This window comes from Mchenga conophoros, linkage group LG14 (genome assembly GCF_057382185.1).
Source record: "Mchenga conophoros isolate Kocher_MC1m ecotype Shallow Benthic linkage group LG14, M_conophoros_male_GT1.1, whole genome shotgun sequence".
NCBI lineage: Eukaryota > Metazoa > Chordata > Actinopteri > Cichliformes > Cichlidae > Mchenga > Mchenga conophoros.
The window spans coordinates 29,103,021-29,128,472 of record NC_140539.1 but is presented as its reverse complement, the minus strand read 5'-3'; the positions used below and the strand labels follow the sequence as shown (position 1 = coordinate 29,128,472).

The 25,452-nt window shown below is 39.5% G+C and overlaps 1 protein-coding gene across 6 annotated transcripts; it reads left to right on the top strand.

Annotated features, from left to right (window-relative positions):
* Positions 1–103: 103 nt before the first annotated feature.
* On the top strand, positions 104–25,352 carry kiaa0753 (KIAA0753 ortholog). 6 transcript variants are annotated; one of them, XM_085243796.1, is made up of 18 exons: positions 106–542; positions 2,736–3,029; positions 3,134–3,395; positions 3,539–3,648; positions 3,744–3,806; positions 4,228–4,449; positions 4,975–5,155; positions 5,757–5,935; positions 6,267–6,397; positions 6,905–7,057; positions 8,254–8,343; positions 9,969–10,056; positions 10,238–10,312; positions 10,431–10,601; positions 10,816–10,897; positions 11,147–11,267; positions 16,446–16,673; positions 20,104–25,352. In XM_085243796.1, the coding sequence occupies exons 1-18, from the start codon at positions 405–407 to the stop codon at positions 20,255–20,257; spliced, it is 2,742 nt and encodes a 913-aa protein (XP_085099922.1). In that variant the 5' UTR covers positions 106–404; the 3' UTR covers positions 20,258–25,352. The 6 variants fall into 6 exon arrangements, with proteins under 6 accessions (XP_085099920.1, XP_085099921.1, XP_085099922.1 ...); XM_085243793.1 differs by having other exon boundaries at positions 6,902–7,057; XM_085243792.1 differs by having other exon boundaries at positions 5,754–5,935.
* Positions 25,353–25,452: the final 100 nt, after the last annotated feature.

Genomic DNA, 25,452 nt, shown 5'->3' with positions numbered 1-25,452 from the left:
TATATCATATGTGATATATTTAGTGAGAATGCCTATTCTATCACACGTCATTATAAAGCGTTTGCGTTGATTTTTGGCTTATTTGACAAGCCGTAGTTAAAAAAAAACTACTTCCGTCTTTAGGGTTGTGTTGTTGTCATGGCGCCGTTTCAAACTGTTGAGAAGCTAAATTTAAAATTTAAGAGATTAACGAGGTCCTGTATTTTAATTATGCTTCAATTAGCCACTCGGTGCGTATAGCTGACTTATAATTCATATACAGAAAGTGGAAGAACTGATTATTAACGACGGCGAAGTGCCTGAATTTAGTTTCTGGATTGGATTAACTTTATGTTAGCAAAATTAGCTCCCATTAGCATAACATTTAGTATTGTTTACTACAGTGACAACTGTTTTTCGCTGTAATGACTGCACAATCCCTGCAAAGTGGTCCCGGGATTTTCTCAGGAAAGCAGAGCGAAGAGAGAGACTGGGTTGCTTTAGGATCAACCAGAAATGTTCACAGCCGCAGCGGTTTAACGGCTGGGATCTCCCACACCAAGGTAAACAGCACTGAAAGTCTGATAATATTCATCTATCTTTATTATATGCAGTTCATCTTTGCATATATACAATTTGAAATGGAAAAGCTAAGACCACATACTAGTGATACATACACAGACCTGGAGCTGGTTGATTGAGATCAGCTGGTCCTAGAGTGCAGCACAATGTCAACAATAAATCTGAATATTACAGTCCTGAAAGTCATAATATTTATCGCTACAAGGAGTAGAGGCAGTGAAGGTAGAGACATTTAAATACCCGGGATCAACCATTCAAAGTAATGAAAAAGAGGTGGAGACGCGAGTGAAGCGTTTGTGATAATACCCTTTCTCTCTTCATTTTTAAGATTTTTGTAAGACTTCAGTTTGAAGCATATCACTATGTTCATATCACAATGTTTGTAAATAGCTTGGTGTCAAAGTAACGCGCCTCAGTGAAGTTTACCAGAGATTCATGTACTGTTTTTAGTTGGATTCAATTTCAATTCAATTCAGTTTTATTTATAGGCGCCAAATCACAACAACAGTCGCCTCAAGGCGCTTTATATTGTAGACCCTACAATAATACATACAGAGAAAAACCCCAACCATCATATGACCCCCTATAAGCAAGTGCTTTGGTGAAAGTGGGAAGGAAAAATTCCATTTTAACAGGACGAAACCTCAGGCAGAACCAGGCTCAGGGAGGGGCGGCCATCTGCTGCAACCGGTTGGGGTGAGAGAAGGAAGACCGGACAAAAGACATGCTCTGTAAGAGAGACAGAAATTTAAAAACAAGTGTGATTCAATGCAGGGAGGTCTGTTGACACATGGTGAGTGAGAAAGGTGACTGAAAGGAAATGCTTAATGCATCATGGGAATCCTCCAGCAGCCTGCACCTATTGCAGAGGGAGGATTCAGGGTCACGTTATCCAGCCCTACCTATATGCTTTAGCAAAAAAGAAAGTTTTAAGCCTAATCTTAAAAGTAGAGATAGTGTTTGTCTTCCGAATCCAAACTGTAAGCTGGTTCCATAGAAGAGGGGCCTGAAAACCGAAGGCTCTCCCTCCCATTTTTCTTTTAAATACTTTTAAATACTCTGGGAAAAACAACTAAGCCTGCAGTGCGAGAGCAAAGTGCTCTAATGGGGTGATATGGTACTATAAAATTCATTCATTCATTTCATTTTAGCATCAAGCTAAGGCTTCATTCATTAGGATTTACAGGAAGGTTTACAAGATGGTAGTGAGACCTGGAGATGGTCGCACTAGAATTAGAATAGAATAGAATAGCCTTTATTGTCATTGTACAGAGTACAACGAAATTGGAGTGCCACTCCCTTGGTGCAAGTTTCAATAATAAATATAAATGTAAAATATAAAAAGTACAAAAAAAACAATTGTAAGTACTCAAACAATAGTATGTACAATATATACAGGATAGCAGCATTAATATAATGACATGAGATGGTCGCACTAGAATTAGGCGCATTTTCTGAATATTTGAATGCCATCTAATACACATATTATACATATAGGCTCAAATCTATACATACACCCCCAAGCCTCTGGCATTATTCTGTCTAAATAATTGTTCACTCTTCTTGATAAAATTGGTAGAGTTAATTTAAATTGGTTAGTTTCCTGGCATGAGCCTACACAGTCCGCAAATATTCATCAGGGTTAAGGTCACAGCTTTTAGTTCAGTTCAGTTCATTTTTATTTCAAACATGTGCCTTCACAATCATTACAAAATATCATTCCATTATTTGTTTGTTTTGTTTGTTTGCTTTGTTTGCTTTTGGGAAGACCATTCGAAAAGCTTCACGTTAGCCTGTTTTATCATTTGTAAAATCAGGTTTGATGTGTGTTTGAGATCATGGTCCTGTTCAACATCCAGTTGTATCAAAGTTTCAACAATCTAGCTTTCGCACAAAGAGGATGTTATTATTATTCCATCTGCTCATCTGTTGAAAGAAATCATTAAAAGCCCCAAATTACTACGACATTTATATGATATGGTATACTTTATCGTATGAATCTCTTGGTAATTCTGGTTCCATGTTCCCTAATGATTGTATGTATCCTTCTGACCACAACTATATGCAATGACACCATTTCCTAAATACCTGTTATTGATAAATATATCTGATTGTGTCTAATCATAATGACTGATTATACCAGATAAAACTGACTTCTGTCTTGCACACCACAGCTGCTGTTCAATGACGCCGTCCCTGCAAGTACTAGAAACCGTGCCACACATGTCGGCCTGCCTGCCCCCATTGTGATAGAGCGACTGCTGCCTGTATCAGAAGTTAAGGAAAATGTGGATAGCACCAGAAGCTCTTTCAGCTTCACCACACTCTCTGAGGAGAGGCTTCAGGCAGCTGTTAAGCAGGCCAAGCGAGATCTAAGACGAAGGCGCCTTGAATCGCTGACAAAATTATCGGCCAAACCTTCTCAGGAGGCCTCACTCTTTGAAACAAGTGATGTAGAACTCCGTCAGGTAATTTAATTACTTTTTGTCTATAATAACATTCTTGTTTATATAATATGAAATTAATTGTTTGTGCCTGTTTAGCAAATGAAGTTTATTTCCTCTCTTTATAGGAGTTTGCAGCAAGTCCAAGTAAGATGATGTCAAAAGCATCCAGTCCAAAAGAGAAGGTGACTGTAGCTGGAGCCAAACGACACACATCCCAGAAACATCCTATTTCATCCATGCCTCGAATGAGCCGCTCACCCCCAACCAGAGACCCTGGCCTTAGGCAGGTAGAAGGAGACAAAGAGGCACCTTTAAGCCACGAGATCCACAGGCTGCAAAATGAACTGGAACTGTATATTCAGAAAGTGGAAGAGCTGGCTAACAGAGGTAGCCCACAAGACACCTATAACTTGAAATGCATGGAGTGTAATCATAATTTTGGAACCCATTGCAATGATCACACTTTTCCTATGATTTCACTACTAATGCATGATGCTGATAAATAATGCACAATGTTTTTTAAACAACAGGGGAGAAAATACAGGAGTCATTAGAACCTGAAGAGGAAAACAAGTTGGAGATACGCAGACAGAAACAGGCAGCTCGCTCAGCTCGTATTATTTATGTTCTGCAGCAACAGGTACTTAAATTTCTATTGAATGCCATTAAATGTTTGTCACTGAATTTCCTTTTGCTCTGCTCCTCTGGACAATGTTCTCTCACATTATTTAACAGGTAAAAGAGATACAAGAGGATATAGAAAAACTACGAAGCCAGAAAATGTGGGATGCTAAAAAGGTGAGAAGAAAGTCACATTTTGGACTTCATGGCTCTCCCCTCTGCCTCAGCCACTCGCGGCAGATGGCCACCCCTCCTGAGCTCGGTTCTGCCGAAGGTTTCTTATTGTTAAGAGGGAGTTTTTCCTTCCCACTGTCACCAAGTGCTTACTCGAGGGAGGGGGCGGCATCTGATTGTTCTATCTTTATAATTTTTTAAAATTTGTTTTATTTATTTGTTATTGTAGGGTCTTTACCTTACATTATGAGGGCCCTGAGGCAACTGTTGTAATTTGGCACTATATAAATAAAATTGAATTAAATGAGTAAAATCAGTCGTGTCTGATTTTTTTTTTTTTTTTTTTTTATGAAGGAGTTTTGTTTAAAAAAAAAAAAGTTGACATTTCTGTTCTTAATTTATTTGCATTCTCTTTTACTTTCAGTCCATGGCGATAAACAGGCTTGCAGCTGCACATCGTGGGGCACTGAGGGCTTTACAGGTTTTTATCCATCAACTCTCTGATCTGTCTCACAGCAAAGTGCCTCCTTATTCCAAAGAACTGGGGCAGCTGATTCGCCAGCTCTCTTTGTGCTCAGCTAAAGTTGAAGTGGACCAGGGCTCAGCTGTGCCTGAGACTGCCCTTGACATCCTGCAGAAACTAGAGGTAAGGATCACGATGTAACCGCTGTATTCACAGAGTGATGTGTGTTTTCCTAGTGTAGACTTGGCTCCTGGACAATGCAAAAACAATCAGCGGAAAGAAGCTCAATGTGGCAAACCAGTGCAGTATTGTATTGGTCCCGACTTTAAACCTACTTTCTTATTTTACTTAATAAAGGCAAATATTCATGCATGAATTCCAACTAACTGCAGTGCAGGTTTAGCAGAGCATTACAAGAACAGATTCTGTATCTGCTACTGTTTCTAGGTCACAGATCGAAGTAGTAATACGATTTTAATATGCCTAAATGATATGATTTTTCCAGATGCATCATATATTTTTATTACATGTTATTTTCTTTGTTACATTGTTTATTTGTGATATTACTGTAAACATAGATGACTTGTGCTGCAGGATTAATCAATATTTAGTGGAATTTGTCTAAAAGTAAAACTTATTTTAGGAAAATATATATTTTTTGAATTGAGTGAATAATCTCAGGCTTTGCTGTCACTTCATTTTTAATAGACTTTGGATTCTGCTCTCAGTAAACAAGAGATGCTCATAAAGATGCAGGCTCAAGCATGCCTTCCGCAAAGGAAATCTCCTCATAGCAGCAAGTCTCCTACGACTGCACCCAGGCGTCCCAAACTGCAAGGAATTGCTCGAGGTCCTTGCAAAGCAAAAAATCCCAGAAGAGGCCTCCATGGTGAGCACTGTTTACTAGCTTTGTGTATTTATTAATGCAGACTTCCTGGGTGTTGTTTAATGATTATCATTTCAACTTAAGACCTACTTGTTGATAGAGGCCTGCTGACGAAGGACAAACCATTTGCTCTCCTATGTATATAAAAGCCCTCCAAGGGCTTCTGTGCGGTTCTCTTGGGGCCTCCCACTGTGCGTAAATTGCTGTACCCAGGCTTAAAATTGATCAGGGAGCCAGGAAGTGATAGGAAAACAAGATTTAAAGTGCAGAACTCTGGCATTTGGTCCCCTGCTGTTTAGTATATGAGCAGTTAAGTCCTGCTGGGTATTATTGGGCTGAGAGGCAGTGATGATATAAACACCTAGAGTGAGCCTCATCTGCAATCTAGATCTCCCTAGAAACCTGAACCTAAACGACACATCCACCTGGCTGTCAAGAGTGCAGGCAAATTCTGTAATCGGTGGTGTTGTCTGCTCCCATCAGGGTTCAACTTAATTGAATTGTACTGAAAGGGATAAAGAATCTTGTTTGGTTTTGACTTTTATTTAGTTTGAACTTAAGATCAAAACAAATAAATTGTTTAACTTTTTATTTTTGTCAGCAGATAAGAGAATGGCCTCCCAGAAACCCAAAACTACTCAACAGCCCCTCAATCGAAGAGAGGTGCTGCGGTCTGGCCTGGAGAGCCTCGTCCAGCAGAGGGAGCTGCAGAGACGATCCCATACCAATACTAACAGCAGAAAAGAGCTGCCCTCTCAGAGAAAAACGGCTGAAACAATAAAGGTGCTGGGCTTGTACTGAACTCAGTATTTCACAAGACACAGAGAACGCTTAATAACATGTTATTAGCAACATGATTTGTTGTTTGATATCATACCCTGTGAAAACATATATATATATATATATATATATATATATATATATATATATATATATATATATATATATATATATATATATATATATATATATATATATATATATATATATATATATATATATTTTTTTTTTTTTTTTTTTTTTTTTTTTTTTTTTTAAACCAATGATCAGACGTAACCAATGTGAGGTTAATGTAAACTAATAATTAAATATTTATTTTCTATTTTTATTATAGCATAATCAGATGCAAGATACAGGCTTCCAGCAGCCTACAGTCTCCTCTCGGCTCAGAGTGAGCCAGCTCCCTCAAAAAGAGCACTCTGTGCCCTGGATACCTACATCTCCTCACTCTCCTCCTCCACAACGGTGAGTCTGTTATCTCTCTGTGCAGTCCTCGGCTCACTCGATGATTAATGTCATTATGTAAGTACTGCTTTAATGTCCGAAACGCTGATCTCCAGGTAACAGTTTACATTTAGTATGAAATAATATGTGTGGACAACCCCCCCCCCCAAAAAAAAGACCATTTTACACAATTATCTCTTTATGAATTTCAATCAAATTGTGGATGCAAGTAGGCATAATCAGATTATCTGATGGACTAAGAGGTTGTATACATTATAGGATTGTAGATTGTATTCAATGTTACTGGTAAAGTGCAGCACATGCCATATGCACCAAATTTTTCATTTTTCATTGATGACAGTTGCTTATAAAGAAAATCCGAAGAAAAAAAAAGTAATTTGGTAAATATAGTATAAGAGATGTAAGTGTCAAAATAAAAATTGCTCTTTCGCTTTCCATTGAGTTGTGTAATATAGCATCTTTCTGTTTACATTTTTTAACCCATTCATCATTCTCTGCTATCAGCAGATCCCCACAAAGGGGAAGACCAGAGCCTCGTTGTCTCTTTTCTCCAGTGAAATCCTCACCAGACCCTCCAAAGCAGAGGCCTGGAGGTAGTTTGGCAACTGAGCCAGGCCTAAGCTCACAAAGGAAGAAAGAAGCTCAGAATGAAGCATTAAGGTGAACCTTACCTCCCAAAGTTTTTTTTTTTTTTTTTTTAACCTTATTTTAAATACACGGGTTGGCAGTAATCGGGAACAATAGGGAAATAAAATGTGAAAGTTAATCTCTCTTCCATCAGCTCTCCTCTGTCCTAAGCTCGCTCCCTGCAGATGATCACAGTCTTGTGCCCATTGCAGAAGCTATGTGTAAGCTGGTTGGTTTAGTTTAGAAAAAGGCCTAATTACTCTTGCTTTCATGATAACAGTCTGAGATGTTACATATAAAATCAAAGCTTTGAACCATAAATTACACATCCTTCATGGCTGTTCTTACAGTGATAGTGGAAAAAAGGCAAAAACTTGGCTCCCGTATGAGCAGGACCTGTGACCATAATATTAGATATAAATGTGTTTTGATAAGTCTGTTTTCCTGTTACTGTGGTGCGTTGCAGGCCAGAGGCAGCTGTTGCTAGTGAGGGACCGTCAACTTTTCCTGCAATATTTTCCAACACTGGCTCAGGCTTTCTTCTCTCTAGGGATGCAAATGCACTAGTGATCTGCATGTGCATCTGCACTTTTTGACTCTCTGAAAGGACCTCTGATTGGCCAGAATCTAATATAATTGGCTAGGTTTTCTTAAAACCTGATAATGGAGCCCAACTAATATGCAGAAGTTTAGTTAGGAATTTTTGCCTGATGGCGAAAAATCTGCCTGTCCCAGCTTTTATCGCTTCTACTTATTATAAATATCTTTTTTCAGATTACCTTGTAATCTGTGTCATTTCTGCTTCTCACATTAGATTATCTGTCATAGCAAAATGCCACATGGGTGGAATCTAGGAAAAAGGAACATTAATGAGAACATTCAGAGAGCCATTTCTAACCTTTATGTCAGACCCCACTTGCTGAGAGCCAGAGGCAATACTCTGATTCTAATTCAAAGTTAATTCTTTCCAATAAATTAATCTAGGTGCCAGCTAGATTGAGGCCATTTCTCTTTTTGAGTGATTAATAGTTTGCCTGTTTTATAAGCACCTCATTGATTGAGTGTTCCACATATGTCTCCGTTTAATCAAATCTTAATTACTGCAGTTGTGCTTTCTTATTAATCAGTGGCTATCAGCGTGATTAAAGATGAGGATTATAAATTATTTATGTGCAAAGCTTCTTTGAGCTTACATTTTGCTTCATTTGATGATTGCCTGGGTGATGCAGGAAAGCTTGGCTAGATAAGATGACTGCGCAGAGACTGCAAGAGCTGAACCAGCTGAGTAAAGAAGAGGCTGAACGCATTCAGAGATTAAGGTACAGTACTAATAAAATTATTGTTTTAGCAGATTTGGATCCAAGGTAATGAAGGCTTAAAGTCATGGTGAATATTAATATAGCCAAAAAACTTTTTTATTTCATGTGCCCCCTAATTGCAACCTCTGCAGACACTATGGGATAATAACAAACTCCCTCTGACCGAAATAAAAGGGATTAATTACCGTAATGACATAAAAAAGTAAGTACAGTGTGTGTGTATATATAGCGATATATGCACTTGCCCTTTAACCTTTGTAAATACTTGGCATTTATGCTGTTTAAGAAGAAAAACATTTCCCACTCGGTTCATTGTGCTCACAATCAAAGGAGCATTTACTCTGGGAATTACAACATGGGCAACATTATCTACTGACAACAGAACAAAACAATGAGTGGAAAATAATGCAGACTGTGATTGCAGCGCATCCATTCAGCACCAAGGAGAGCATATGTTCCTATAGACCGCTGTGTATTTGTTAATTAGTCACTGGAGAGCCCAACTTTAAAAGGCTGGCAACAAAACGCAATGTGCACAGAGCAAAGTCAACACTTAATTACACTACTGTGAATGTGTGGGTTAACGCTACTGTGTTCTCTGTCACAAAGACGTGTAGGCCTGCTCTTTATTTACTCACCTTGTCAAGAGGGGAATACCACTGCAGGAAACATGTAATGTTAATTAAGAACACATGCAGCCTCTATAGTTTTATGGGTTACGTAACATTAACAAATTTGCACATAGTGTGTTACATGGAAAATTGAATGAAAATTCACCATTATTACAGATCTGTTTTGCCTGTGTGTTATACCCATGGCAGGTTCTTTTTGTTTGTTTGTTTGTTTGTTTGTTTCTGTTTTAAAGCTAAAGAAAGCTGCAGAAAAGTGTTAAAGTGTTTAAATTAGATGTATAACGAGTCACTATATCTGATTTTTTTTTTTCCTCCTGCCACTGTGACAAGTAAAAGCACTAAACTGCTTCACTTGTTTACAGGTGATAAGTTGGACACAATAGACATCAATACAATCAACAGGCTGCATTTTGAATAAAATGCTTATGTCACACTTAGTGAGTCTTTTATGCTTCCAGCTGCTCTCAGCTGGTGAAACTCTTAACTGGCATGTCAGCCTTTATGGCTTTTTTTTAAATTGGTTTCAACAGTGAACGTAACCATTCAATATAATGCCAGCAAAGAGTTTGACAGTTTTGACCTTATATGCCTATTATAATTACAGATTAATGTGAATAATTTAAAAAACACTGAGCCTGATGACTATTTCTATTGTGTGTGAATACATTTAGCCATCAATGATAATGATTGATAGTGATGATTAATTAATTCTCTCATGCATTTCCAGTAATGAGAATGTTTTATTCGACTCAAACGGATAGTTATTTTAAAAGCTTGGCAGAAAGTTTTTTGTTTCTTAATCAGAGAAATTCAATCTTTTAATTAATTCTGAACCCAAGGTGGGCTAAAATTCCAAATATATTTTTAACTATACTTTATGTAAATACTTTTTTTTTTTTTTTTTTTTTTTTTAATTTTGTGTCTTTAAGTTAAAGCAGCTCAGCTTCAGAACTTCTGTGACAGCTTGCAGTGTGGGTGTGTTTTGGTTCACAGGTCTGAAGTTGTCTCGCCAACTCAGTGGGCTGAGAGAGCTGAGCAGAAGGCCAGAGAGAGAATTCAGCCCCTTCTGGATGAAGCCCAGGTAGGAGGACTTATCTGCTGTCCAGCTAGTGCCAGAATTTCTTCCTTTTATAAACCTCCTAAAGACAAGGGTGACAGTTGTTGCATGTGAATGATTAAATAAATCTAAGTTTGTGTGTATGCGTGTGTTTGGCTTCAGATTTGCCTCGTAAAATAAACTGAGATTTTTATTGTGCCTTCAGCAAATTGGTGAGTCCAGGAACAACAGAATGAACTCTCCACTGAGGAGTCGAGTGCCTGAACAGGCCGCAGAGAGGGTGAGCTTCACTACAGGAGATTTGACATTTAAGTTTATCATGGCAATGATTTAAAAACTGTGCAGCTAAACTCACAACACTTGTATTTATTTTTTTTTGTAATTATTGCCATTTACAGGCAGAAGAAAGTGCTGAGCAGCTGAGTGAAGAGCTGCTGGACGATTTGTTAGAGGACACCGCCCGGGTGGCGTGGACAGTTAGGACAGACAGACAGCTGCAGGGCATGGCCCAGGACATGCTGCAGGCCCCAACCCTGGAGAGTATGCTGCTTCGTATGGAGGAGATACAGGTGAGAGGGACCCACCAGTGAAAGGTCACTATGGAATTTGAAAGGTCACTGGTTACTGGTTTAGTGTTTATAATGAGCTGTTATGACAGCTGTGGTCTGCGTCTGACTACTGATGCATTTTCCAGACTTGATTACACCGTTCAATTTGTTTGACAAGGCTCTTTGTCAGTAGGATGCTGTGTTTATAGAATCTGGTTCTCTGTGTCTCTGACAGCGGGATCAGGAAGAAGTGAGGAGACGGTTTGCTTCTATCACCTATTCAGACCCTCTTTACTTGAAACAACCAGGACCAGCAGGTAAAAAAAAAAAAAAGAAAAAAAAAAGCCAAAAACAGACGATTTCTGCACTTAAACAAAAAATGTTATCTGCAAGTGCAAAACCTAGAAAGTTATTTCACAGACCTTTCCTGTAGGTGGAGACAGTGCTACAACTGAAAAGGCCAGATGTATGCTGTTGTCCTTTTGTCTTTCTATCTGTCTGCTCCTTGCTCCACCCATCCCTCTTAACATTTCTCCCTTCTTTTGCTTTCTCTCTCTTCTTCTCAGGATCCCAGTCCCATCCCCCCAGCTCCAGGCCAGCCTCTCCTCAGCCAATTAGGCTCACAAATCCAGTGCTGAAGCAGACCTCTGCAGCGGATATTGTCCTTGAGAAACCTGTCATGACTGGGTGGGTTTCTCTGTCTTTTCCCCTTTACTGCACAAGTCATTTCTATGTCTCATCTTTAGCTGATGGCTTCCATTCATTGCTGTTTAATTCGTCTTGAAAAGTCAGCAGGGAAATTTTGGAGTGTTCTCAGAATATTAACTGGAGCCCAGTATTAAGGTTTGACCTATTTAACTCCCTTTCCAATCATTTGAGCTGAAATTATAGGTCTTAGCCTCAATTATTGGTCATCATAGCTCAGCTCAATGCTCCTGATTGCACAAAATTATGATATACTCCCTTTTTTTAACAAATGCAAATATGTAAATGGTGGATTTTAATTACTTGGAAAGTATCAGGTGACTTTTAATGAAATCTTATGAGACAAATTACATATCAAATTACCTTTAATGACTTGCTTTAGTTGCTGATGCTGTAATGAAGAGAAACAAACGGCATCTTCCACAGGAAGTAATTCAGTGCTGGTTTAATTGCACCTCTAGACTCAATGACAAGGAAGTGGTTAATGTTCTTTTTTTCCCAGCTATACACATTTAGTCTTTTTCCACATGACGTGTGTGCCCTGTAATCACTGTTCCACTGGGAGTCCTTACTCATCCTGCAAAACTCACTTGGTGGCTACTGTACCCAGGGCAGACTCTATTCCTGACTCTGGCAGCAGACTCCACAGGGAGACCCTCCACTGCCCAGGGCTTTAGCTGCAGCTGCTATACTGCTTAAATTAACGAGGAACTTGGAAGGAAAGAGAAAAGAGACTGGAAGGGACTAGAAGTTGTTGACACAGACAAGCCAGCAGGATACTTTTAACAAATTCAAGCTGCAAACATTAGCAAATTAAAGTCTGTCAGTCTTCATCTGCCTCGGGTTCACTTCACTTGATGGAAACTTTGCCTTAAGAGCCACTTTGCTTAACTGTTCTTAATGCATCTATCAAGCAATAACTCTGTTCTCTGGCAAACATAACACAGGTGCTTTTTTTAAGAGGTGTCTTTTTTTTTAATTAGCTGTTCATTTTAGAGGCATCAAGCCTTCCAGCTTCTTAACGGGGACAGTCATTTGATAACTGCTAGCTCATTTGTTCTGAAACACCTTGAATCACTGTAGCTCAGAACAGACCCGTCTGCAGCACTTTCATCCTCAGTCTGAATTACAGCTCCTCTAACAAGTGCTGGCAGCCCACTGGACCTTTATGTGTTTTGTTTTGGTTGACACATTAAATCACAGTGGATGTGATTGGTGTTTGTTTTTTTGTTTTTGATTTTTTTTTTGACATGGATCAATAGAAAAACACTTTGATTTGAAAGCAAGTACTAATCTTAGTAAACAAGTTGACTAGAATGCTTATGAATAAAAGAACACACAAGGTGATTGTGTGTATTGAGCCCCTTGAGTTATTATCACAAGATAAATAGTAATTCGGTTGTGCTGTGTATTCAGAAAAAGGGACGATTGTACCATAACAAAACAGTTGGTGATAATTGAATTAAATTTAAATTCACATAGATATCAGTGAATAATTAATCGGCTCAGTATTTCAGCTTTTTGCAAGGCATGTTTTATCTGTATTTACTTGTTTTTTTTGTTTGAAAGCATTTGAAATTTCTTGGTCATGCTTAGAGAAAAATGCAGCTGGTTTCTGTTGGTACACAGATCGATTTAGTCTCTTAGTGAAATCAGTGAGGTTGACAGAGAAATTCAGCAGCACAGAGGGTGGGTAGCTTCGCTGTCTGCTGAGTCACACATGCCATCACAGAATCCTTTTTCTTTCTTTCTTTTTTTTTTTTTAACCATAAGATGCTCGTCAACTTATCTAGTCCAATAAAGGCAGTAAGACGAGACTGATGGTGGTCGTGCCATTAGCTCTTGTATGCGTAGTATTTTTAGGCTCTGAGGTTGCTTGTAATGTAGTAATTGTACTCATTTGCATATGAAAAAAGGATTCTATATATTGTCCCCATTCTCTATTCTCTAAATGAAGCATGACCCAGCCTGTTCAGCACTTACTCCATGACTACTGCACTATCTAACTTGCGAAAGAATAAACCTCCCTGCAAGACACTGACAGATTGTTTGTTTGGTTTCTTTCTAAAGTGCAAGAAGGAACTTGTTGTCCACCTACAGTGTCTCTTTTTTCACAGTGCTTTGTCCCCCTTAGAAGTAATAAAGTTGGAAGTAGGGAGTCGTTTGGAGTGAGATGGGGAGAGAAATTGTGTTTATTAGGCACATTGTTTTACAGAGCTGTCTTTGGGGGACACAGAGTTGCTTCGTAAAATGAACTGAGCTGTAAGGGAGATGCTTTGGCTACCTGTGCTGAAGGATAAAGAGGCCCAGGTGTCACATAGTGCAACACATACCAGCGCAGATGAAGGGATGAAAAGCTAATGCGGAAGCAAACCACCAAGGATGCTCTGTAAGTTAAAAAGCCTCGCCTTATGTTGTTGCAGTCTATACGCTAAATTTAACTGTTGTTGCTTTATAACTTTAGGTTATGTCAGATTGTGTGCGCAGCAGCCCTTTGTATAATAATCACAACTACAACTGCCAAATAGTTCACCTCTCTCACCAAAATGATCAGGTCTTGAGAAGTAATGGTAATTCTAAAACTGATGCCAGAGAGCAGCAGGTCATCCCACTGGTTGCTCTCTAAGGAGCATCATTTTCCAGACATTTAGGAAAGTTATTTTGATAAGCAGCTTTTCACAACTGCAGCTCTTTCCTGTTGCTTCCGCAGCCCTCGGATCGAAACCTGTGGTTAAAAATGTGGTTTGTTTTTCGTGCTGATGTGGGATTGTGTTAATCCTCTGTCAGTGTTGACTGTCCTGGTGTTCAGTGTAGCAGAATGGTGAGGTTTAATTTGGGAACGGGAAAATGAGCAAAGAGCTCATCATGTGTGTTGTCTCAGCCCTGAGTTGTTGTTTACAGCCCACATTTTTCAGTCCTGAGAGACACATCAGGCGACATGCTCGTCATTTTGTGCCTCACACACATATTTATACACACCATGGGGGAAAAAAACATGCCACGGAAATAAAGCTGCATAATTTTCTCAGTGTGACTATCAATGGAGGCTTCTTAGGTGCTACTGTTTTATAGCTAAGAGGGACATTGTCACATGGTATCGGTTATCGGTTTCCTGATTTTTGTATTAAGTAAGCTGGTTTTCTGTAAGCACTGAGCCAAGGAAGGTGAGAATTGATCGGGAGTTTTCAAAAGAATACTAACTGAAAGAATAAAATAGTTTTATATTTAGTGAGTGCTGCTACTCTGTTCTTTTCTTTTAATCTATGCTGACTATAGTCGGGGTTACTTAGTAATGACAGGAGAGCCCAGAGGGTTTTAACACTTCCACTGACTCTAACCAGGCGTAACGCTGCCTTTGTCACGCTAAATACTCTTTCCAAAACAGCACGCGCTTCTTACCTTGGGTGTCTTTGTTCAGGTGCCTGTGCGAGCGCTGTCAAACAACCACGGAGACAATCTTTTAACACATCAGCAGAGCAGCAGATAAGATTTATGTATCCATGGTGAGGAGCCCAAACCTCAGTCTCCCCCATCCCCCCTACAGCTCCATCAGCTAGTCAAGCAAATCAATAAAAAGATAAGAAGCTCACTCAGAAAAATTAAAAACCGTGCATTTATTTTATTTATTTATTTCACACTGCTCTCTCCCACCTTTTTCCTCTGTGGCTACAGTTGTCCCCTCCTGTATGTCGTCACTTTGTAACCTGGTGGATTTTTAGTTGTGATGTCTCACCCACATTTAAATCAGTCCAGTGCAATATTATAAAAGAGGATTTTCTTTTTGGAATATTGAGGGTTTCTGTTGTTTTGTTTTTTTTTCCCCCCCAGTATCCTCCACCTGTTTCTTTCCACACTGATCTTCCCCGCTGTCACTGAGGCTTCATTGAGCCTCGCTTGAATCACCCCCTTACTATCTCTCAGCCACTTGTGGTTTTATCTGACTCAGCTTCAGCCCAGCTTGCATCCCTTTTGATATATCACATATGGCACCGTCCTGTGCCAGGTCCCATCTTTGCCAGGCTCTGCGTGGCTTTAGCTTTTGTTGAGAAATGAGAAGACAAACCTGAGGTGATCGCGCTAATGGCTCATGCTGCTTGCTTGTTTGGGTTTGTGTAAATCCGGTGTGCAGGCCAAGTTGCAGGTGCTACAACGTGATGGATAGAGGATGTTTTGTTAGTGTTTCAGCATTTTGGTACTTGTATGCACTAGCCAAACAGAAAGGTACACAGAGTTGTGAAAGCACAGATTAATGAAATGAAGGTTCATCATGGATGTCTCATTCAGTTTCGAGTGAATTTCATACGGCACAATAGAGTAACAAACTATTACTAAGAATTTGTCGTGATATTTAATTTGCAAATCTTTTTCTCAGCACTCATATCACCTTTTCACAGATTGTTATGCAAGACCAATCTTGCTTTGCAGATGGTCTTTTGTGCCAAAGTATCTGAATGGTTTTCATTCACAGAAAACACAGGCTAGTCTATTTTCTTTTCAGAAGCGTGGGAGCCATTGCGACTTTAAAAATAAGCGAGTTTGCAGGGTACAGAATTGTTGTTTTTCCTGTCAAACAGTAAATCGACCCATTTCAGACTGGAAGCATGGTTCGCTGTGCTGGCACTTTGATATTTATGGCCACCCCATGGGTTGCAGCCCGAATAGTCAACACTGAAACAAGTTTAGCTGAGGCCCAGGGAGCACAATAGAGAGGCACTTTGCTTTGGAGCTGCTGCAACACTAAATATAGCACAGTGAGCGCCATTGCAAGAGCCAGGCTGATTTGTCAAAGCAGAGAGGATTATAAAGCCAGACCACGGCGATGCCCAGCTGAGCCCCTGCTCATTCTGAGCAAGGGGCAAGCAAGAGAGCTGCTTGCACTCTGACACCTCTCCTAAATTCATCATCTACACCCTCAGTTTGTGTTCTACTGCAGTTACCTTTTCTCCACATAAACATCTCTTAGAGGTCATCTTCTCATCGTGTTGCTTTCTCAATGGGATTCTCACTCTTTCTATAATATTATGAGCTTTTTACCTGCCTTAAAGTGCCTTTAAAATGATATAAAACTGAATTGAACTGAAAATACAATTTTGAGATATTGAAAAAATATGTTTCTTGGTCTCACCTTCTGAGCATCGTCTTGTTTTTCCACATTCGCAGCTTCCTGTGTGAGAACAGCCTGACAGAGGAGGCATCCCAAGATGAGCAGCATCCTGCAAACAACACCATGTTCCCTGGCCCTCTGGAGGGAAGCAAGGCGCCTGTTATCTCAGTGCCAGGCAGCATGCTGAGAGGCATTCGGCAGTACCGGGAAGACTATGAGGCTTACCTGCGCGCTGTGGCTCATGAGGCTGTGGGCAGCTTCGACCCCTGGGCCGTTGCAGACGGGTAGAAAACTGATTGTTTTAATAATGACTTAAGCTAATGAGACATGTGCATAAACAGGATCAGGGAATTTTGTTTGCACTGGCTGATTGCCACCAGTGTTTGAAGTATGCATTGCAGTTATGATCGGTCTCAGTCATCGTGATAGTCTAAAGTGCTTGAGTTTAAGACAACTGCAGTTGTATTTTTAGATTTTTAAAGATGTTTCACCTTTCATCCAAGAGGCTTTTTCAGTTATAAAAGCTGATAGGGAGTCTCAGGAATTTACCTCTTAGTGGGGTTGTCCCACTGAAGGTGAGAGTCACTGACCCACCTTGTCATTATGTGAGTGATTAGAGTCACGTGAGCCAAAGTGTCAATTCGCTGCTCCATCCTAACATCACATGAGTCATTATGGTCACATGGGTCAAGGTGTGAGTGGGGCTTGTATGGTCTGGGGAGGGATCTCAATACAGTGCTATAGATAAAGATTTTTATAAGCTCCCTCAACCGCTCGAGCCTTCTTGTTTTGTGTTTAGCTTAAGCTTAAAGGTAAATATGTAACATGGCAGTATAGGAGAAAAACAGCTTGAAACATTTACATTTAACACCTGTGACATTACATGTGTGCATAGATCTCCACTAGTGCTACCTTTGCTTTGTATATTGGATGGCACAGTGCAGTGGTTAGCCTTGTTTTTTCACAGCAAGAGAGTCCAGAGTTCAAATTCACTGACCATCTGGGTCCTTTCTGTGTGGGTATTCCCTGTGCCTGCTTGGGTTATTTCTAGATACTCCGTTTGCTGCCCAAAGACATGCATGTTAGGTTAATTAGTGATTGATTAATTGGTTGTAAAATACTGCATGCTCACATCTACAGCTATGTTTGTGTTTCTCTCTGTGTTAGCCCTGCAGTAGACTAGCAAACTGTCTAGGGTGTACCCCAGCATTTGTACTGTGACAGCCGGGATAGCCTCCAGCCCTCCCGCGACCCTGAATTGGACATGCTGTTAAGAAAATAGATAGCTGGACATTATGTCTTGTGTTGCACTCATCTCCTTCTGTGTTAGCATGCTAATCTGCTATTGCTGGCCCTTCTGCTATGTCACTTTGTACCATAGGATGTGAGAGTAAGTCAGTCTGTGCTCGGTCCAACATGAGAGACAAAGTAGCAGTGCTGCCCAGTTAGATTTTTCTTTGCCATGGCCTAACATTCTGACCTCTTTACAGTCATTTCCAACACAATCAGTGAATTGAAATTGTGAACGCAGCGATGGCTGATTCATTTGCTATAAGACTGATGGAGAGCAGGAGATCCTGTTGTGCGTGCTTTACTGTGTTTCTGCTTCCTTTGACACAAATTATGAAGTTACCTTCCTTGGCCACCACACAGGCAACAACAAGGATTGCATTATGGATGTTGGTTGATTTCTGTCCTGCACCAGTGTCCGATGATGACAGACATAAACACTGGTTGTGAAGTTACAGCTTCCTCTCTCAGAATAAGTTATCCTTCTAAATGCACATTAAGTGTTCATGTATATCTTTATTAAGGGGCATTAGCTCCCAGCAGGACCTTTTTCAGTGTTCAGTTTCATCTAGAACGCCCTCAAACAATGACATTTTCCACCTAATATAACTATTTGCTATGAATGAGTCTCTTCAACGCTGCAGCAGTTTCAGAGTGAAATATGAGTTTTTTTAAGTTGTCCTACACATTAATGATATGACATGCTTAGTGTTTGTAACTAGAACCACGCTGAAGCAGATCTGTCCTTTCTGTTATTTATTTTGTCCCTGGATGCGATTGACGGACACTGTGCACAGCAGGAGGCGCTCACTCAGAGAGGATCATGCAGAGTTTATGGTTTGCATAGTGCGCCTCTGTTGTTCGCCGCCGGTCTTCTCTCCCACTCACAAACTTAGATACTTGACAGGCCGCTGCTGGTGCAACGCTGGCTTCGTGCCATCATTGTGAACATATTGAACTTATGCGTTTAATATATGAGTTCTAAACTTCTGAAAGCTGTTTGGGATACCAAACAGCTCGATAAACTGTCTTTCTTAAGTTTAGATCTGAAAAACTGTCCAGTCCCACCCATGGCATCTGGCTGACTGTGTCACTGGCTCATTATCAGTTTCACATCAAAAAGCCAAAGTTTTTAAGACATGAATCTGTACTTAGAAAAAACAACAACAAGATATTGCGTGAGAAACCATCCAATTATCTCAGTGTTTTTGGAGACGGAGAAGGCATACGTATAGACTAGTATGACCCCTGCTGCTCTGACACAGCGCAGAAAGCTTTCTGTGTGATGAGATGGTAATGAGCAGCCCTGTGCTGCTGTGGAGCCTTACCACCTGGAGGATCTCATTCATTCTGTCTGCTAACAGACTGATTGCAAGATAGAAAGACGTCAGCACTGCCAAAACAGCTATTTGAATTTCTTTATGCATGTAAATAAAACTTAGTGGTAGGGTCCTAGGATCCTAGTTCACTTTGTATAAATCTGCTTTTTTATTTTTATTTTCATACATTAGCATAAACGGTACACTGTGCAGTCACTGGTGTGTTAAATATAAAGATAACTTGGAGTAATTCAGAAGGGCAAGCACGGTTCCTTGTATATTGATGTTAATGATATTTTATAATGCCTGTTCCCAAACCACAGCGGCACATTCTTCTCTGGATTTCTCTCGCTATATGGTGCTGTGAGCAAAGTGTTCTTGTCATGACCCTTTAGAGGAACAGGGAGTTCAAAAACGCACAATTACTCTGATAGTTTTGTTGCACTGACGTTTCAGTGGATATGTGAAAGTGTTTCCCATTTTCCCTCATCCTCTATGTCCCTGCCTCAGTCTCTGCCTGTGTGTGTGCGTGTGTGTGTGTGTGTGTGTGTGTGTGCTGACCCAGATAATGATCAAACACTGAAATTTAGCTTGGTGCTGCACACAGTTCACGAGGCTTCAGAGTTATTTTGCTCTGTTTTATGTTTTTAAACTAAGTTTTGCATGTGCACCTCTTAAAAAAACAGATACCACATTTGTTCAGAGAAATCAGCTTTAATTTGACCTTCTGCATTTTTGAAGATAATGACGCAAGACTGATGATTTACATTTACTTTGAAATTATAACCACTGCGCACAAAGGACATGTTTCAAGTGATTTGCATTTGCCATTGTTTTCAGGCCCACTGACCTTTTTATTTTGCATGTCTTTCAAAATTTCTAGCCTAAAATCTTGTGAGAAGACCGAAAATAGCAGGAGCAGCAGCAACATAAATACCATTGTCATATGTGATTTGTTTTGATGCCACAAATGAATTCTACCAAATTGAAGCGTATACATTTTCAAATTTTAGAAGACTTTTTTTTTTTTTTTTAATACAGGTTATATATGATTTAAGGAAAATAACCATGTTTTCTAACATCTGCACCTCTTATCCTCTCACAGCTTGGCTGACGAGTTGCTGTCGGAGGCTCTGGCTGACGTGGCAGCAGAGTTTCAGGATGTCGTGGAGGAGTATGCTGAGGCCGTCTTCACCTCTGAGTTCCTGCAGCCGCTCCGGTCACCACCCGCTTCAGCTGCAGCGTTTTCCGGACAATAGGATGCTGCAGCATGATGGATGCAGCATTATCTTTAAAACCTTTGATATTATGTTTGCTGTGGATGGAAATTTTTACCTTGTCAAACCCTGGACTACTATTATTTATTATTTTTATATAGAGTATTGTATGTTTTACAATCAGATATTTTATTTTTGAAAGTTTTTATTTATTTGATCTTAGACAAAGGTCTAAAAACACGTTCATAGGTAACTTCTGCAATGACACAATATGATTTTATTTTACTGGGATCACAGATTTTATTATAAAGCTCGGCAGAAGAGATTGTTGAGTTACACAGGGAGCATTAGTCACATTACTTCTTTTGGTCCATCTGTATCTGTGTTTGCATACCTCTGGGAAAGTTAGTTTAGTGTAGATAAGCTTAGAGAGACCATTAGAACATTACAGAGGATTATAAGATTACAGCCGTCCCCTTGCACTTGGTCTAAATCTCCCTGAGGATTACTCACACTTATTATTTTCACATTGGCATATGGAAATAAATTAATTGCATACGGTTTCCACCAAACTGATGTAGAAAGCCAAGGACATGGTGCGCTTAAGGTCTTGTAAATTGATTTCTCATTCATTTTAATGTCCAAATAAAGCGTCTCAGCACAGAAAAAATACTTCCCTCTAAATTTAATGTGTTATCCCTGTAATCTCTGTCCACTCTGAGGGTTGGACCACATGAAAGGAAAGTGATAAGGGTATGGTTAGGGATTCTTTTTTCCTTTTTCAGGCTTTTGAACTTGGTTGAGAACTATTTTAATAATTCTCTTTTCTGTGCTTTTCTTTCTTAATTGTGGTAAAATGTGTAGCACAAATTAAACAGGACAAACTTGACAGGCTGAGAAAATGTCTGAGTCCCTTGAGAGCAACATGAAAGCCAGGCAGATAGAGCAATGGGGGCACATGCAGATGCTGCACTGGCCTGTGGGGACCAGCCTTTGATTGGGGACATACAGTGACTGAATGAATTAGCTCACACGGAATCAGCTGCCCCGTATTTCCTCTCAGGCTGTGTTGTGTGTTTTTGTGTGTGTGTGTTTGTGTGTATGAGGGCGTCAGAATGCATGCAAGCTTTAACAGTCTCATGCACAGTGCACATTTCCCCTTTGTGATCTCTGATAAATACAAACTGGTACGTTCAATGTGAGGGAGGTGTTGCTGTCTTTACATAGGTATAAGGAAGGCAGGTAGCTCTGACATGCGACTGAGAAACATCAAAGACCATAAAATAATGAGTTGATTTATGATTATTTTTAGCTTTTATAGTTCAGGAGATGTTTAAAAGACAAATCAGTGTATATTTGCTTTGTCAGCACTACTTAACATCAGGGAGCAGCTTAGCAAATCTTACAGTAAGACCAAACTGTTTTGATCTTTGAGGCTTTACTGTGGTCGACTTGGATGTCCTTGATTTTTCAGCGTTAATGCTGTAACCACCATGCACAAACATATTACTGTGGAAAGACCAGAATTAGAACAGTTTTGCTCATCATTATAATTTCAAATGATCACAGAGATTCGACCTTGCCAACGGTCAGCGCTGACTCATTATCAGAACACTGACTGCAATATATTCACGTTCGCAGGGGCACTTTGGCATGTAGGTGCGTTAAAGTTGCTTTGTGGCAGTCGGGTCTGTTTTGCTCAGTGTTTACAACAGATGGTTCCTTGCTTGTTAGTCATGTTTGCTCCTCTCGGGGGATGTTCTGTCGAAGATGAAGTATCTGAGGGATGATTTCTGCTGAGATGCTGGCCATCACTGAGCAGTCTGTCGCGCAGACACCACCATCGTTTGCATTCTCATATTTTCCCCTTTTTTTTCAGACAGTTTTGAGACGCAATTGGCCATCTGAGATCTCATTAAATACATGACTGAAGGGAAGCATCTGTCACGGCTTTGCATTGTTGGGATTAATAACAAATAATTCAATCTGAGAGGTATTATGTAGTTATTATATGAATCGAGTCCTTGCAGATAGCCAACTATACTCACAATGATGGATCATGAGATAGAAATGATTATCTGTCAAGCTCAATACACGTGCGTACAAGGCAGAGTGAACACGTTGGAGTTATTTAGAAAAACTAGATATTCTTCGTTTATTTTTTATTAATGTAAGATACAGTTGAGTATAGGCCGACATACAGAATAGCTCACTTCAGCAGGAGGAGCAGCATGACCTTTATTTGATACCGTGGTTGATCAAAGGGTGGGAGAAGTAGTAATGCTCTCCACTTGAAGTCGCAATACCACAGCGTAAAAATGTTCCATTATTAAGTAAAAGTCCTTCTTTCAAATGTGCAAAATATATTCAGGAGAAACTACGGATAAACAAAGCGTAGCCTGTAGAACAAATTAAAAGTGAAAGCATTCAATGCATAATGATTTTACAGAAACTGGTGTTTTCAATTTTCATGGTTGATGCATGAATATGTTAGCAGCATGTTGCTGTAGGTGGTTAAAGTGTAATAATACTATAGCAACAACTACATTTGATAAGAATTTAATATCATTTGCAAAGGTTAAATAATAAGCTAGCCTTAAATGTACTTACAGGAAGTAGACGTAAGTCAGTTTGCACCCCAGTGTAATTTACTCAGGTTACAATTATAAATATGTTCACTACATTAAAAATCAATTCGTAATACCTATAATAGTTGTGTTTTATATGAATAATGAACAATGAAACTGCGGAGTGTTTTTACTGTTATACCTGAACTCCAGAAGAAGAAAATATGAATTGGATGATTAATTGGAAAGCTTGTTTCCTTGAGATTTCACAGCAAATGAAGCAGACATGATATCGGAAGCGGATTAAAAGTGTTGAATTTATATTTAATAGCTTTTTACTCTCATTACAGTTATGTTGCTTATTTTGACTGCCATTCCTTTTTTTTCTCCAGTGCATACCTCCACTTCTCCAGGATTTCTTTCACTGACTCCCTACAGATCACATTGTCATCTGTGAACCATGGACACTCCTGCATCCTCATCAGTCAACCTGTCCATCAACATTGCATGGAAGAATATAAGTCTCTTATTTAAAACAAAAAAACAACCAAGGAGTAAAAATACTATTCCTAAGCTTGAAATGTATTTTGTTCCTTTCCTATTTTAAGTCATTTTCTTTTTTTCTTTGTATGTTTTAATTATGTCTTAATTTATTATTTTCATAACTTTATAGTGGTGTACCCTGTAGGCCATGTCTCCTTTAAAATATAGATTTTAATGACAAGAGACTTGCTGGTTAAACAACAGTTCAGTTCTCTTCTAAACCTCCAATTCATTCCTATTGGATCACAGTACTTCTCTAAAGCTGCTAATATGATAAAGAGGACAAAAGGGTCACAGCAACAGTGAATTGTAGGGTTAAACAGTAGAATAGTAAGTATATCTGCATGTGTGTGAAACAGCAAGCCACATCATCAAACAGCACATTAGGATAAAAACAGCCAGCTGACAACTTCACCTTGCGTGAGAGTGCTGTGACATACAGCACGGTGTCTTTCCTTCCATAAGGTTGCTGGATTATTTTTTAAAGACAGAAAAGAACAACAAATCTGCACCTTGGGTGCTAAATTCAGTTTGCTGACTGCCTGCACTGTAGTTTGTGAGTCTTTTAATGGCTCCCAGAAAGCTTAATGCTGCTGAAACAGTTCTTTCATCCATTTTTCAAAACCCCTGCAGTGTTTATACCAACAAAAACATTTAGTGTGATTGAGTTTCTTTCTGACTTTACTTTGTAAGACTTTAGTCATGTTTACAATGAATTTTCAGTGCCTAGACTGGCTCTGAATTGCCACAGAGATCTGTTTTTTTTTTATATATATAATTGTATGGTTCAGTAAAATATTTCTTACTGAATACTGACATCAAATAACATCAAAAGCCACTGTTGAGAAGCAAAGTGCTGCTTTGAGTTGTGTCTCCAATGGCATGAAGAGAAGTCTTCTTACAAAAGAAATTCACATAATTCAATTAGCCTTTCTTTTCCTCTTGGATTCAGGCAGTGCTGCCATTTGGTGTAATCAGAGCTATCTGTCTTCCTGTCTTCCTGGCCTTAAGGCTTTTCCCTATTAGTTTTCCTTAGTAGGGATTGCAACTCACTGTTCTACACCAGAAGTGTATTGGTATTGGCTTCCATGATAAATACAAATTGGCTGTGTGTATTCCTAGTAGAGTCTGGTAATGTAGAATGTCTGGCTGTCTTATTCTAGGGTGATGGTTCGGCCATCACCATTTCCCCCATCAATATTCATTTGTGTGGACGTGACTGCCGATTAATGCCACAACCAGACCATCCTTAAGGGACTGTGTAAGCTCATGTGTGGTCACATATGTGGATGCCAGTGTTGAAAACAGCAGGTGTTACTGTGACCACTTGACACACTGCTGCTTAATGTGCACCATAAAGAAACGTGAGGGAAGCTATTCTGCAGCTATTCGGGTCAAGTATCGCAGGACTGGAGGTTGAAATAAGCGTAGAAATGAATTAGAGGAATCCATTAGGTGAAGCATCTGTGAGATTAAGCCAGATCTCACAACTGGATTTAAAGGATTTAAAGCTGCTGAGAGAAACGTGGTTCATGTGCTTCACCCATGTGCTTTGTTTTGATGGTTGGTTGTATTTTGAAGCACTTCTCAAAGCCCAAAAGATTTGCTTCTCTGCCTGAGTGACTGCCCAAGCTGACCGACCAATCTGGCATCTGCTGCTTTGTGATGGATGGTTTAAAGGGGTGCTCGCTCTTCCCCTCCATCCTGTTTCACTGCGCCCCCATGCTCTTCTTCTTTATGCCACATGTTTTCTATATCAAAATTTCTATTTTAATTTATTTATTTTTGCTTACAGCCAAACTCTATACAGCAAAACCAGATTGTATGACACTGCAGAAAGACTTTAATCTACTTTACATTTAATATTCTGTGTATTTTTTCTACTCTTTCATTAAAGCTGTGCCTTGTTCTTTTTTAAACCGGACTTTTGGGACCCCAGCACACAAATGCAGCAACCTTTCTTACAGAGTATGTGTAATTTCTGCAAAGGCTTCTGGCATGATAGATTAAATAAAACTGATTTAAACTGCCTTGGCTAATTAAATGTGTCGTCCCAGTGACAATATAGCTGGTAAACTGCTTTTTCATTACGGCTCCAGGCATGAGAAAAGCAATGGACCAGCTGCT